The sequence below is a fragment of the Pungitius pungitius genome, chromosome 11 (genome assembly GCF_949316345.1).
Source record: "Pungitius pungitius chromosome 11, fPunPun2.1, whole genome shotgun sequence".
Classification (NCBI taxonomy): domain Eukaryota; kingdom Metazoa; phylum Chordata; class Actinopteri; order Perciformes; family Gasterosteidae; genus Pungitius; species Pungitius pungitius.
This window is the reverse complement of record NC_084910.1, coordinates 4,384,253-4,400,728: the sequence shown is the minus strand read 5'-3', so window position 1 is coordinate 4,400,728 and position 16,476 is coordinate 4,384,253. Positions and strand designations below refer to the sequence as shown.

General features: G+C 43.5%; 1 protein-coding gene across 1 annotated transcript in view; it reads left to right on the top strand.

The window, feature by feature from the left end:
* Positions 1 to 16,267, top strand: part of LOC119197399 (proprotein convertase subtilisin/kexin type 4-like) — a 128,119-nt gene extending 111,852 nt beyond the window's left edge. The window contains exons 19-23 of the mRNA XM_062565508.1: positions 2,536 to 2,659; positions 6,874 to 7,028; positions 15,232 to 15,309; positions 15,400 to 15,494; positions 16,081 to 16,267. Coding sequence (XP_062421492.1) covers positions 2,536 to 2,659; positions 6,874 to 7,028; positions 15,232 to 15,309; positions 15,400 to 15,494; positions 16,081 to 16,267 — 639 coding nt within the window. The remainder of the gene's footprint in view (positions 1 to 2,535; positions 2,660 to 6,873; positions 7,029 to 15,231; positions 15,310 to 15,399; positions 15,495 to 16,080) is intronic.
* Positions 16,268 to 16,476: the final 209 nt, after the last annotated feature.

Here is a 16,476-nt window from a genome sequence, read left to right as displayed (position 1 = left end):
CAAATTAACCAAATACGAGAAACAAACCAAAAAACGAGAACTGCCTCCTTAATTGGCAGGGGGGAGAAAAAACAAAAAAAGGCAACTCCAAAAACTTCTCTAGTCCGTGGGCGCTCTTAGTCCAATCAAAAAATGAAAACTCACACGATACTCACAGGGAAAACAAAAACTCTGCGTAGGGAATTCCGGAAGGGTTTCCAAGAGGAGCACAGGGGAAGAACAATCAACCCTCTCTGGGGAAACACAGAGCACGAACTTACAGCGAGCCACTGGCAGATCTGCTTCTTAACCTCCCTGTGGGATGAGCTGACGAGCTGCAGCTGTGGCGATGAGCAGAGCGGCGTCAGGTGTGCGACTCTCTGGCAGGTCGAGCCCTAACAACTGGTTCACTTTTTGGTTTATACAACCAGACTTTGGCACGAGAAGCGAAACAGTCAAATCCCCTCCTTATCCTGTCTAATCTACCAACCGTTTTATTCTAAGACGGCGTATGCTCATGACCATGATCTTGTGTTATTTACTATTATATGAAAGATGTGTGTTGAGTTCTGTGTTCCTGGCTGCCCGGTTTGAGCTGCTCAGCTTCCAGCAGCAGAAGGACATCAGCGGAGCACAGCCTCCTGGGAAATACTTTGGACATACTTTTTGATATTTAACAGTGCTTTACCTTCTCCACAGAAAGACATCTTCTCAGTTTCATCTCCAAACAGTCCAGCTTCCCTTTTTAACACATCTGGTTTAAGGACTCCCCTCCTTCATAACTGTCAGTGTTGTTCCCTGTCTTCCTCTTACTGGCTTTGTGTGCTTTCATCCCTCGTTTTTCCTTTGTTTTCCTGACTCTGTAACCTTGTGAATTCTTCTCTCCTCTCAGGCTCATCCTCTATCGCCGGGTCTCACTTTCGTCTCTGTGGCACTCGCCCGTCTCGATATCCTTCCATCTCTCCCCATCACTAATCCCTCCACCTCTCTTTTTTCTCTCTCTGTATTTTGTCTCCCTTGCTTTGAAATCCTTCCCCTCAGTGCCTCTGCTACTGCTAATCCTTTCATTTTCTTTGTCTCTCTTTTGTCTAAAATTCAGTTTATTTTCTCTTTCATTTATACCGGTTTTGTCTCTGCTCGGATCTCTCACTCTTTTTATTGCACTTTAGTTAAACATGATCTATAATATGACAGTTATTGTACCATAGAGGGGCTGACGTCGTCACCAAACATGTCAATGTGATATTATCTTGTAAGAAATAGTTTGTAGTTTGGTTTTACCTTGAGAACAACATTTCCGTGTTTCCTTTCCAGAGCAAACGTATGAAAAATGAACTTCAGCTCAATTAAAAACATCCAAGCAACTCAAAATATTTGACTCACGAGGTGTCATGAGGGGTCGCAGCTCAACTGTGAGCCACGTCTACCTTGGAGAAAGGCATGCTGGGAGGCTGAAAGGCATGCAAGGCGGATCGATCCACCCGAGGCATCCAGCTGTTTGTTTACCAACAACAAATCAATGCAGCACCCGGCTGGGGGCCGCCATGTCTGGCCTCTGGTCTGCCGGGTGCACTCACACACTATGAAATACACACACACACACACACACACACACACACCTAGGCAGGCTGGACAGCTGAGCTAGCAAAGGTTGGGGGATCATTTCACATGGAATGGTCTGTCTTTGACCTGCACCGATCTTTATCACATGACTTTCACATGGTTTTAATCATACAAATAGGATGAGGATAGGATGAGGAGGATGATTTTTTTTCCCCTTGTAAATACCAAATACTCCAAATACAGAAACTGATTGTGAACTTTAGAAGTAAGCCGCTGAAAAATGTGATTTAGTATGAATACAAATTTGATGGATTAGTTGTTTCTGATTGAGTGGATCTGTCAGATGCTATGCGCGATCACACACCCTTTTGGGTGTTCTGAGTTCACACCTGTGCAAAAACCTCAATTAAAACCACCTAAATGATATGAGCCCTGGAAGAGATGAACAAAAACGTGTATTGGGAGAGATAATTAGTGGGTTTTATCACATCTAACATATACAGAAAGGGTTAAGGTTTAAACCTACTAAGGAGTTCACATAAACTCAAGATAGGAGTTCATGTTGATCCAAGAAAAAGAGAAAAGAAGCTTTTCCAAATGAGGATTTACAAAGAGCTGATCTATAATTCCACACAGATGCGCCGTTACTGTTTAGAAAACAGGCGCCACTGATCATATGACAGGCTGCTTTATCTGGGATTCATGAATATGTTTCATTGTAGAAAAGGATTTAAAAAAAGAAAGAAAAGATCTCAACTTAGCATTTAGTTTCTTAGAATATGGTTGCAGTTTAATTATGTATTATTTAGAAAGGCTCAGTTGCTAAAAACTGCTTGTGGCCCAGTAGTTAAGATTTAATTTGGCTTTGACCTGAAGTAGAACCCTATTCTCTGTCTGCGATAGTGTACTGAGCATATTTACACTCCCGTTAAAGAGTGTTTTTTGGGGGGTTTTTTAATCGGTGAAATGATTTTCCACTTTGTTTGTTACCAGGTGACTGACCACAAAGGCACAGCGATGAGCTGTTCGAGGCCGAGTGACGAACAGGCATCCGGAGCCGTGCTCAGCGCTACACTCATCCTCTACGGCACCTACCGCCCACACAGGGCCGCTCACGGTATGTGAGAGTGTCAACCACTCACGCTGCTTTGAACACGTGCAAGCTGAGGTGAGAATGGAGGCAGGGTTGCTGTAGAGGTTTGACACAGTGTACTTTCTAGAAACAACACCCACTGAAAGTCCAATGAATCCAATGTATCAGCTGATTAAATGCAGAAAAGGAAAGAAATAAACAAGTCACTCGATCGGTTTTCTACAACGGCTGCGCGAGCCCCTCCGAAACCCTCCGCTCCCCCCCCCGGCCGCCTCCCACTGACCCTCTCTGCCTCTTTGGCTGAGGCCTTGAGGTCTGAGGAGGTCAGTATCGGGCGTCTGACCACAGGACCACGGGTGTGATATGTTATTACAGAGTGACCCCTGAATGGACCTCCCCGATCCCACCCTCGATCCCACGGAGTGTGTCAGCTCTCCCGGTGCCCAAGACCTCCACAAACACACACACACATACATACCTGCACAAACACACACACATACCCGCACACACACACACACACACACACATACCCGCACACACACACACACACTACTCGTTAGCCACCCCGGCATGAAGCAACGGCACCGTCCTCCGTGTCTCTGTCGGGGGTTTTAGGGTTGTTAGAAACACCGAGGCATGCTGGGAGAATCACACTTTCCTGTTGGTCTGCTTCATCGGGAGGTTCCTCCGGTCAAGGAGGTCCTGGGACGCCATGGAAAAAATAATCAGGAGGAGCCAAGGACCTTCACACATGTACTGTTGAAAGTTTGGACATTTTGCAGATGGATTTATTTTTCCATTTTTGTAGTAGAAGTGTAGCCTGACTTCAGCTTGGTTCAGGAAACCTGGAGGGACACAGAGAGGTCGTGGCGGATGGTGGGAACCCTATCTGTGTGTGTGTGTGTGTGTGTGTGTGTGTGTTGCTCTGTTGCTCTCTCGTCTCTTTCTGTCAAGATGCTGATGTCTCTGTTGAGAAATCGATGGCTCTCCCTCCTCCTCTCCCTCTCTCTCCATCCATCCCCATGATTCCCTCCCCGTGCTTCTGGATCCAACCCAAGTTCAAGCTGTTCGTCAATCTGCTGTCCATGAACACACACACACACACACACACACACACACACACACTACTCATTAACAGGTTCTTACAGTCTTGCCATTCTACATTCTTATATCCATTACATCATTTTGTAGTAGCTAATAGTTAATGTATCAATTTGGATATATTGATGTTATTATATATATATATATTGATGTTATTATATATTATATATAGAGAGATAGAGTCTTGACTATATATATAGTCAAGGCTCTATCTCTCAGTCAAGTTCTTCCATACCGTGCTACATTCAGGGCCTTTTAAATCACCATATTGTTTAGAATGTTAAGATTTTTCTGAGCAACAACTCTGGAAAACTACCTTTTACCAAAGTTATAATAAGAATAGTTTGCACTAATGTTTTTTCATGAATCTTTTATGATTAATATAATATATAATAATAAGCAAGTGATTTTTCCCTTGGAAAACATGTCTCACATATAGTAGTTCATTGTAGAAAAAGTGCAGTTGTCATTATGTTTGGTTCACCCAGCTAAAACAAATACGGTCTTCATAATGGTTCAAAGGCTCTTCTAGGCTTATAACAGTAAAATCACCTCTCAGAATCATGCACTGTAGTTTAACAGCAAGAAGACAAGAAACAGATACAACCGTTGTGGAGGGATCTTTTAATGCAGGTCTCTTACAGAACAGCAACGGATGACTTTGCAGGTCTACAATCACTGGGGCACTCCTTTCAGCCAAATCACAGTGGACCTACTTGCAGATATCATTTTCAGTATTTCGACAGTTTAAGACATTTACAACACTTGCATAAATGTGCTTTTTTCGATAAAGTAAACGCAACAGCACAGGACCGAAACTGAATGACAGCGTTTACAGTACAGTGGACATAGTTGCACATGTAATTGTTTTACAACCGAGCTGTAAGCTCACGATGCGGAGGATGAAGCCCCAGCTTGTGTGTGTTTATGTGCGTTGCTTCTCTGACCCTGCACGCGTGCTTGCACGTGTTTGTGTTTGTTTGGTGGCTGTGTGGCAAGTGAAGCTAAATTGCAGTGATTATGTGGCAGTAATTGAACAGGGATGGGGTGTTTAATTGAGTTGTTGTTTCCTGATGTTTCTCTGGAGGTACAGGAGCCGCCGCGCTGACAGGTGCCTCGCCGAGGTGGGGGTTGTTTTTACACGTACTGTCGCTTTGATGTGTCTTTTTTAGCCGTCTTTCTGTGGGTTTTGGCTTACTGGTGTTTGTTTGGTCGAAGGGTGTGTGTGTGTGTTGGGGGGGGGTTTAGCTGGAGGACAGAGAGGCGTGGCGCTCGTTAGATAGTTCTCTGAGATCTGACAAGTTATACACATATTGTTGAGTTTTGCATGCCTGTGTGTTACTGTGCGCATGTGTGTACCATTCTATCACAGTTTGTATGTGTATGTGCGAACGAGGCCATGCATGAATCTTTTTTTTGGACACATAATATGTTTGTTTGTGTTTGTAAGCCTGTGTGTGTGCATTTGTCTTCACCTGTTCATCTGTGTGTGCGTTTGTGTGTGTGTGTGTGTGTGTGTGTGTTCTGATCTACCTCATGGGCTGCATGGTCCAAATGTGTAAACCCTGCGCCCCTAGTTCATCACTCCTTCTCCCCACCCCTGCCCGTTGTCTTGCTCCCGGGGCCGAGGTGTGATCACGCTCCTCCTCCGAGCTCCAGTGATCTAAGGGGCTTCAGTGTGTGCGCGCGTCAGTATGTGTGCATCGGTGTGTGTTTAGTGACTAGCTGGTGATCTGAGCAGCCCGGCGCTGCGCTTTGTGCGGCGCAATTCACGGACGACGTCTCCAGATGAATGCCCCCATTCACAATTACAGCCTTTCCATTAGCTGCAGCTCTCGGCGCCTTGTTGTTGTCTTTTCTTCTTCTCTACAAAAAAAAAAGGGGGGAAAAAAAAGCAATTAAAGCAGGACAAAAACAAGCTGGAACACAAGCATTGTACCTGGAAGAAGAAGAAAAACAGCAAGTGAAGGGGAGTGGGAGCGTCTGTGTGTGTGTGTGTGTGGAGGGGGGTTGGGGGGAGGGGGGGGCGGTAATCCTTGAATTGGGGTTCACGCTACACACTCTCTCTGTTTTATTTCTGACAATATCCCCGTGGATTCATCTGAACATTCACGCATGAATGCCATCTCCACTAAGAGACTCGCTCAACTACTCAATGTCGGATATATTTGAGATCTTCCTGGTTGTAGTGCAAGTGTGCTGCTTATAGTAAATGGATCAGATTACTTTACAAGCAGAAAAAGCAGTAATGGAAACACTCTAGAGCAAAGCTTAGTGTTGCTCTTAATGCGGTTAGTTTAGTTTAACCTTAAACTATGGGTAACGGTAAAGAAGTTAGTTTTAGTATCACACATGACATTATGTGATTGACGAAGGGGGAATAGCAGCATTTGTTTTCCTTTTGAACAAATTAGAAAGGCTGAATATTTCTTTATTTAATCAATTTTGACAAATAAATTCTGCAATCCATTTATTTAAAAACACTTTTTTTGTTATTAGTAATATAAGATTGACAGGATTTACCTGTAAATAGCTCTTCTTATTCTTTAGTCTTATGTTTGCTCAGAGCATCATTTGAGCAGGTTCTGTTTGTTAGGGGATGCAATGCGTTCTTCACCAAAATGAATGATTTTTACTTCTTTAGTTTGGTCTTCAAACATTTTATCATGACTCCTTCACAATGAGAGGCGCCCTGTATTATGCCAGCTAAATAGTGTGATAGAGCTCTGCCACAGTAGTGGAGATAACCATGAGGATGATATCAATAAGATAAAACTACAAATAGTAGCACACATGTTGCACCATTTCTTAGCAAATCCCTCCTACATCCGTAGGCTATTTAAATAGTACACATGGGCGCCACTAATAAAAAAAAACAATAACATAGTGAAGCTCTAGAGATGTGTAACTAAGTGCTGTATAGAATAGAAAAAATGTAGGGTTTCCCTGGAAGAACTTTATTTCTATTAATCCAGTGCAGTAAATGCATTTAGAGGGCTCATTTAAATGTTATCTTTGGCAGGATTTCAAACACATCTTTTGTACATTTGTTTCAAAACACAGATACTGAGGTGAACAGTGCCATGCAAGGCTTTAGCAGCAGTTAAATGCTTTATCTTTTTTTCTTCTTCTTTCAGATGGACCCCTGCAGAGCATTGTGTCCATGGGGTTGCGTCACCCCGTCCCTCACAGGGAGGGGCCCCAACCTCAGGAGCTGATTCAATGGGTCTACCAAATGGAGAGAGACAGGAAGGTGCGGGCTGCTGGTATCAGTATCCCAGCCAGACGCAAGGTACAGTACTTGTACACACATCTTTCAAGCACACACACGTACACACACACACACACACACACACACACACACACTGTGATTTACTATTCCAATAAATCACTGGTGCCGCCTAATTTCCTATGGATTTCAATTTCCCCCTGGACATATCGGCATTGATCAACTTCAGGTGTAAGGATGTGCCAGGCGTCGCTCACTCTGACACTGAAGAATGGCTCCCAGATCTCTGCCATACGTGTGTGTGTGTGTGTCTTTGTGTGTGTGGGAGGGGGGGGGGGGGTTTACGGCGACGGGATTTATGCACATGCAGCATTTCTGTTCAACGCCGTCGACAGTGCCGACGCTTCAGGATACAAATCCTCGAGTCGTTGTAATAACATCTGAAAATGTCAGAATCACACACACAGAGACAGTTGAATGGGGATATTGTTGTTCTGATCATATCTGCTCACACACTGAGTCTTGGCCGGATTACGAGGAACAATTGCAGAGCATTGTGGCTGCACCAACAGTTGTTACAGAAACAAGAGCAAGGTATACCTCCCCTTTGAAATAAGAGGACATTGTATGGTCGACTGAGCCGTCTTTCAGCACAGCGTCTGAACTGAAACAACTGTAATTCCCTTCCACACTCTTGTCCTCTCACAATCATTTAAGCCTTCTATCTGTGCCCTTTAGGCTGCACTTCGAGGCCATTTACAGCTCTGGCAAACGGTGTCCCCGGCTGGACAACCGGTAGCTCCGTTTGTGTGCGAGGCGGTGCCTGACATGTCCTTGCAGGGGTGCGCGGTCCCCGGGCCTGTAGGCGGGTTCTGAGCCGCTCATCGGAGGAAAACAACGAGGCCTGACAACGTCTTTACCCCGAGTTCCTCCCCTAGAGGCAGATCTGAATGGATCGTAGAGGCAAGGAGGAGAAATAAATTGGAGAAAAGGATAAATCGATGCTCGGCGGAGAGGCAAACAGACCTTCCAACCCCCAGCCCAGACACACTCTCATATACACACACACGCACCAATGGCTGTTTTTTCCTTGGGCTGTATTGGATTGGTATGCAGGGCCAAGGAGAGAGACGCTCAGAAAAATACTTGGCCTACAAATGATGTCCTTTGTTTGATCCATGAGGTTTGGGTGGGTGGGGAGGTGTGTGTGTGGGGGGGGGGGTGGAGGGTGTTGGTTGGCTGGCTGGCTGGTGGGAGGATGGGGCGGGTCGTCCCACAGAGACGGTGGAAGGGCCCGGGAAACAAACATCTCTGTCTGGGAGCCTGGCTCTGCCTCGCTCCCCCTCGCTAACAGCCTCTCATCTAAAGGAGGAGACAGAGATCAGCTCTGGGATAAACTGGGTTGTCATCTGTTTCCCTTCATGACTTAGAGGACAGAAAGGATGTGGTGTAGGCGTGGGAGCATTCCAGTGCCTGAATATATAAGCCAAATGTACCACTCTGCACTGTTTTTTTTTCGGTTTATCTCCACTTGAGTCTTGTTTTTTGGTCACAATTTCAATTGCTTCTAAAACACTCCAGTAAGTTAATTGCAGAGACCAAATCGGCAAATCAGACAAACACATTTGTTATTTTATCATAACCCCAAACCATGAAATTTGGACCAGATTTCATCTTTTACAACTCATTTGGGCCTCGTGCCACATCATTTCCGCGTTTGTATCCTCAACGTCTTTGCGGATTTCGTTTGTAAATTTCCAATCCGATTCACTGACCCTTCTGAACTGCTCAGATTTGACATGAATCGCCCATCTCAACTTAATGAATGCCACTTGTTCACGAGGGGGTGGACCTTCACGTGGTTTGCTCTGTATAATTAACGCTTTATAAAGCAGACCACGTTAGTTCCACTCCCCTTTTAGGAAGTCTGAGGGGTCAGAACCTATGGGTGAATATACCTGCAGGCAACGTGGTGTACACATCAAAAACATCTAGTTAAAGCAAATCACTCACATTTCCATGGCCCAGGAATGATTTATTATTTTTTGTGAACATGAGCCACTCAGAAACCATCATCTAAATATCTAAAGATCTAAAAATGGTGTCATTGTGTCGTATTGTGAAGTATCAGGTCTCAAGCTACTCCATGGACAACGAATATAATGAACCTGATCACACGTTTTATGACTTGATGTTAACATGTTTTGGACTGTTTTAAGACCGTAACATGTATTCATTTTAGGTGGTCGCACTTTAAATGGGGGAAGGTCAACGTGACATTGAAAGATTTGAGAGAATTCTCCATTGTAGGTAAAGTGATGTGATGATAATAATGAGGTAATGAGTAATGAGGATTATGCACAAACAGAACTGTGTAGTTTTTCATGAGAAGAAGAACAGACACACTAGTACAATGTAAAAAAAAAGAATACAATACCTAAGCCATATTTTATTTTTGGCAATATATTAAACAATTGTACAGATCTATGTTGGGTTTTATCTGTACTTTGTGTTTAGCGCTTCAAATGTCATGGTGAGCAAGGTAAACAAGAAACCTCAGAGTACCAGTTAAACGCTTGGACACATCTTCTCATTGAATTGAATGTGTCCAAACTTTGGACCGGTACTGCACTGGCGTTGTGAGCCTGTCAGCTTACCGGCGGAAGCATTTAGCCCAAAGCGCCGCTGTGCAGCACAGCCTTAAAGAGCCGCTGGCACGGCCGTAGAATCATATTAAGACCCTGAACTCATTCCAGGGTAGGACAGAATAATCCTCAGTTCAAACAAGTGTTTCCCCGCCTGTGGAGGAAGGAAGAGTGTCGTTACAGACTTATGCAACAGGCCTGGACCACAAGTGGTTCTTGCATTCAGGTTTCACATCAACTTCAGTTTGAAAACATATTTAGATGCTATCAAACCCAAACTCCAATGATTAATGCTGTGGTTTTTGCTCCACCGTGGCTTCCTGTGTCTGCACTTCACTGCATTATTTCTATTTCTTCTATATTAGAGAATGGAATATTTTCAACAGCAGCGTACGGTGCCATTTATTGTAGCTCGGGAGTTCTCTTTTCACTTAATGTTTTTTTTTTTTTTTTTATAGTTGAGCTTTTCATACTGTACTCCCCGCTGAGCTTCTATTTTCATGAATGCTGCGAGAAATAATTGAAAGCGCCGTGTACGGTGCCATCTGTTGCAGCGCTCCCACTTCCTCGTGCCTTGTAAATACTGTATCCCCAACCCAGTCTCCAAAAAAAGCGTGAAATGGCTACGTTGGTCCACCGTGATAAACGTAGTCATGTCACGTTTTCCCCCAAAATAACGTTACTATGTTACGTTTCTTTTGGCCCATTCATTTACATTGCTTTGCAAATAGGTCACGTGACTATCAAGTTTCCCGGTAGCAAAAAGAAAAACATGGCGGACGGTCAGCATAATCTCCGTCAAAAACACAATATTTTAAGAAAGCATCAGCATTTGTATGCATTTCGATGGCATTTCTAGCGAGAAGTATGCGTTATTCTTTCATAATCTTCTATCAGAGACTGTAGAAGACCTTCCGTTTATTCGTTTCTGCGAAGATTTGAGTGTCTCTTTGAGAAAGCGTGGCTACGCAACGCCTTTAACGGCGCATTATTAAAAAAACACTTCCAGTGGGGGCGTTACCGTAAAGAAGCGTTCAGCCTTAAAGCCACTAATCGCCAAACAAAACAAACTCAAAGCACACGAATCACATTATGACTTTTTAAACATAAATTCCCTTACTTTTATGAGTTTTCAATGAAAGAATGCATAATTTCCGGGTGTAGGCAAGCCCGGGACATCCCGAATTATGGGCAATTTTGATTTGTCCAGCTTTTTGACAGCTCCAGTCCCGACTTCCAATCACAGCCTCCTAAGTCAATGACGCGCCTTAAACTCTCGGGTGTTGTGTGATTGCAACTTCCCCCCCCCCCGAACATTACGTCTTGTTTACATGGAAAAGGGGGGCGGGGCTTCGCCTTCAGAGCGGAGCGTCATTTCTCGCTCCACACGTCTCCTCTTTTTACTGGCCAGGAAAACGGGCGATCTATCCCACGTGGGTCTGGCTCCATTCCATTGGCTCTGACGAATCCACGGAGAGGCGGGACTTATAATTTGCCCGGCAAACGGAGAGATTTGAACTCCATTGCTTGCCCTGTGCGTGAAGTGGCCGTGAGGCCTCCACTAAAGTCTCTCTCTATTTGTTCTGCTTTACTCAATAAAAGTAAAACCTTTACAGATATACTGTACACACACTAGGCTAACATAACGGAGATTCCAGGCTTCGTCCTTTATGTTTTATGGGGATAAAGCCTCTGTAAGTAGTTTTTTCCCAAGCAAATCTGAGTTTCTTCTGTTTTTTGTGTGTCCCATACAAATGTCAAAATATATATACTGATTTTCACATCCAAACACACTCACTTATGTTCCCTTTTATCATGACAACAAGAAATTTCAAGATAAACCTTTTGCTTTCATAAATATGACAGTTTTAGTGTGTAAATGCCCAGCAGTGTACGGTCCGAGGGCCCCTATCCGGCCACTTGTTAGATGGGTTTGATGGGTTACTGACTAAAATATATGCCCCCACCCCCTAACTTGATTTAGGTCTGTTGCCTCAGGGCAACTTGTAAATATAATAGGTCAAACAAGCAATGTAAGCATTAAGAAAGTAGTGCATTTTGAGCACATTAACCACAAATGGATTCAAACATAAATTCAAAAATATTAAACAAAGAAATTAAATGACCAACACTGTATGTACAAAATCCACATACAAAACATGTAAACTTAAAGGGCTTTTTTGTGTCAAATTGTATGGCATACACATTCAACTGGCCTACAATAACCTGAAGAATGTCTTAAAATACTGAAGGGGGGGACATGATATCATTAGAAATGTTATGCCAGAGGGAGCACAGAATGTATTGTGGGGTGTTCAACAAGGAGGATTTTCAACCTCTACTATGTCTCCATCCTCATCTTGATCGACAGACTCACTGTCACTATCATCAGACATGCGTTATCCTAGTTTTAGTGTGTAAATGCAATTTCCAGCATGAGGCCTAAAAAACGCCTACAGGAATAAAAGGGTTAAACCAGATACAACTTGCTTGTTTGACTTATTTGACTTATTATATTTACAACTTGCCCTGAGGCAGTTAGGGGGTGGGGGCATACATTTTAGTCAGTAACCCATCCAACCTATCTTGAAACTCAGTCGAAGGAGTCTAACGCCGGAGTCACAGGGTGCAACAAAACTCTGTAGTGAAAAAAGTGAAGGCCGAGGCATGCTGGGTGAAGTGCGATCCCGGCCCTTTCGGGACAGTGTTGTGCCTGAACGCGTTCATTGAACGATAGTTCATGAACTCGTTGATATTTTGGGTGAACGTGAACTGAACGTACTGTATTAATGCCCGATGAACGTTACTGTGAACTCGTTCATTCTGGTTTCTACGGCACGTTCTTTCAGGTTAATGTCGTTCAATGGGGTGCCAGATTTCTATAGAAAACACACCGTAAACGCGCATTGATAAGTGTAGCAGAGGCGGCGTATAATAATTTTAAAGAGTTTTATGAAGTTACTGACAAGGTCGGTAAGGATGGGAGGAATCTGACCTTTCTTTGCAAACATTTGCACCTTAATGATTACTGTCCTGTTTTTCTTTTTATAATACCTTATTTAAAAAAGACCATTCAAGCAGCATGTGTTTGAGAATGTAGTGTAGGGGTGAACTCTGCAACTGCTGCTAGTGTGGAGTGAATGACAGCAACATTAAAGCAACAAAGGGGAAATGCTGTCCCCTCAATGCTAATGTAAACCCTGGTTGGATAAGGATTCAAAATTGGATATGAAGATTAAATCTGATGCATAGCTTCAGTGTTAAAACTGATCAAATAATTGCTGTCTGTGGTTCTGGGCTGTGGCAATAATAAAATAAAAAAAATAGCTCGCAGCAACGTATGGAAAAAAAGAACTAAACTAGTTCATTTTTTGGAACCGTGAACTTATTTCAAATATTTTGAACTATGAACTGAACTAGTTCATTTTTAAAATGTGTGAACTAAACTTTGAACTAGTTAATGTAGAAAGTAAACTTTACCAACACTGGCTATAGGACCCCGGAAGATGATGAACTATGCCTGGGAAGGGCGAAGCCATGCCGGTACGAGCATGATGTGCAAATTAGTCGTCAGATCAAAGTATAGTAGTGATAGACTAATCGAACCATCTAACAAGTGGCCCGATAGGGGCCCCCGGACTGTACACTGCTGGGCATTTACACACTAAAACTGTCATATTTATGAAAGCAAAAGGTTTATCTTGAAATTTCTTGTTGTCATGATAAAAGGGAACATAAGTGAGTGTGTTTGGATGTGAAAATCAGTATATATATTTTGATATTTGTATGGGACACACAAAAAACAGAAGAAACTCAGATTTGCTTGGGAAAAAACTACTTACAGAGGCTTTATCCCCATAAAACATAAAGGACGAAGCCTGGAATCTCCGTTATGTTAGCCTAGTGTGTGTACAGTATATCTGTAAAGGTTTTACTTTTATTGAGTAAAGCAGAACAAATAGAGAGAGACTTTAGTGGAGGCCTCACGGCCACTTCACGCACAGGGCAAGCAATGGAGTTCAAATCTCTCCGTTTGCCGGGCAAATTATAAGTCCCGCCTCTCCGTGGATTCGTCAGAGCCAATGGAATGGAGCCAGACCCACGTGGGATAGATCGCCCGTTTTCCTGGCCAGTAAAAAGAGGAGACGTGTGGAGCGAGAAATGACGCTCCGCTCTGAAGGCGAAGCCCCGCCCCCCTTTTCCATGTAAACAAGACGTAATGTTCGGGGGGGGGGGAAGTTGCAATCACACAACACCCGAGAGTTTAAGGCGCGTCATTGACTTAGGAGGCTGTGATTGGAAGTCGGGACTGGAGCTGTCAAAAAGCTGGACAAATCAAAATTGCCCATAATTCGGGATGTCCCGGGCTTGCCTACACCCGGAAATTATGCATTCTTTCATTGAAAACTCATAAAAGTAAGGGAATTTATGTTTAAAAAGTCATAATGTGATTCGTGTGCTTTGAGTTTGTTTTGTTTGGCGATTAGTGGCTTTAAGGCTGAACGCTTCTTTACGGTAACGCCCCCACTGGAAGTGTTTTTTTAATAATGCGCCGTTAAAGGCGTTGCGTAGCCACGCTTTCTCAAAGAGACACTCAAATCTTCGCAGAAACGAATAAACGGAAGGTCTTCTACAGTCTCTGATAGAAGATTATGAAAGAATAACGCATACTTCTCGCTAGAAATGCCATCGAAATGCATACAAATGCTGATGCTTTCTTAAAATATTGTGTTTTTGACGGAGATTATGCTGACCGTCCGCCATGTTTTTCTTTTTGCTACCGGGAAACTTGATAGTCACGTGACCTATTTGCAAAGCAATGTAAATGAATGGGCCAAAAGAAACGTAACATAGTAACGAAAACGTGACATGACTACGTTTATCACGGTGGACCAACGTAGCCATTTCACGCTTTTTTTGGAGACTGGGTTGGGTTGGTATCCCCGAAGCCCCCGGAGTCAGCCGCCGGCTCGGGGTCCCTCGCAACTCTGAGACGTCAACAGTCCCTAAAAACCAGAGCCAAGTTGTAACCGCTCTGTAACGCCGCTCCTGTGGACAGAGGCAGTTTTTTATTGATTCCAGATTCACCTTGTTTGATTCACGTATTTTTTTTTCCCTTGAGAAAACATGGTGGAATGACGACATCCACATGGAGGGGAGGGAGAAGGGCGGGGAGGGTAGGGGGGGGGGGGGGTGTCAAAGGAGTCACAGCCCCTGCTGCAAGTGGTGCTGGTGTGAAGTGCAACAGACGGAAGACCTAAAACAGTCTTAACGAGAACGAGTCTTAACAAACAACGCACCACTATAAACTTGTCAAAGTATTTTCATAATGATCAGATTCAAGGGCCCCCTTAGTAAGTCATAACTGATTTACTTTTCAATGAAAGGATTATTGGTTGCATTGTGGCAAGGGACCAATAATAGTAAGCAAATCTCTCCCCTCTTTATCTTGAGCGTCGCCTTAAAACGGGTTTTTTGGATCCACACCTTTTAGCTTAATCACAGTAAATCCAGAAATGGTCATTTTTAAGCCTTGCTTTTATCCTGGGAAACTATTTAGCTCTTTATGCTACGCTGCCACTTATTGGTCTCTAACACCAAATATCTGTTGAATCATCCAGATGTGGAAGGTTCCTGGGGATTTGGGCTTGGATAATCCCGACCTCAACAAGCTCTTGACTTCCAGTTCGGCGTTCCAGGTAAGCTGCAGATAGATCAGATGATTCCCTGCAGAAAACTGCAGGTGAAGAATAATTCGTCTTTCTTTCCACTACTGATGCGACTATTAGGAGGGACTCCATCAAAGTAAACAGTCGGTGGGCAGCAGAGGAAGAAGCCGCAAAAGGACGACATCATTAAAAGAGCGCCAGTCAAATCTGAAACGGTACGAAGAAGACTCTAGAAATCGTGATGGAAATGTGGCCTTCATGTTTGTGCATTAATTAAAAGAACGTCCCATCACTCCACACAGATCCAATGTTTTTCTCTGCTGTTATTTTCTGCCTCTCTAGTGGGGGGAGGTTTGAGTGACGTTCTATTTTCATTCCATTATACAAATATGTCTCATTTTCTTCTACTACTTTTCAAATTAAACTTCCCGTTTAGCCTTTATCAACACAACTATAACGTCTCTGCCTGGCTTAATATAGATTTAATGTAATACGTTTCATTTGTTTTTAAATTCCCTGTAATGTTCAAATTTCAAATTTTTGTGTTTACTTTTGCCTGTGAAAGCTCTGAATGTTTTAATTAATTGAATTATTGTAATGTATAGATCATTAATACTTTTTGCGTCACATGTTTTTTCCTGTGAAAGTGACACCCAATCCAATGTTCCAGCCTCTCAGTTTGTCTTTCTTTGTGTTAGGTGATAGATAAGATAAATGGTTTGTAGAGTAGATTGTTGTTGTTTTTTTGACCAAATGTGTAGTTTGACATCACCACATTGGGCTTCACACTGTGTTCAACAGTTACATCCCGACAGATGTTGTACAGACGTCCTCCACAGAGTCACGAGCCTCAGCTGTGACGGGGCTGCATGCGACCAAGACCATCACGGATGATGTGGACAGAGAAAACAGATCCTTACCGTCACAGAATCTCCAGGATGTCGTCAGCAGTCCGACCCTTCAGATCCGGCAGGAGGAGAAACTGTGACCAGTGAGGGGGGAGTGGGGGGGGGGGGGGGAAACAACACATGAACCACGGTTAAATAAAGATTGTTGTTTTCCACATCGCAGGAAACCCATTGATCATGAGTCCAGCACTTTGACTGCGTGACCCTGTTTTTCAGGCCCAAATGATGTATTGGGGGTTCCTAGCTTGGCTGTATAACTCAATCACTCCCTCAGAAACACACACACACA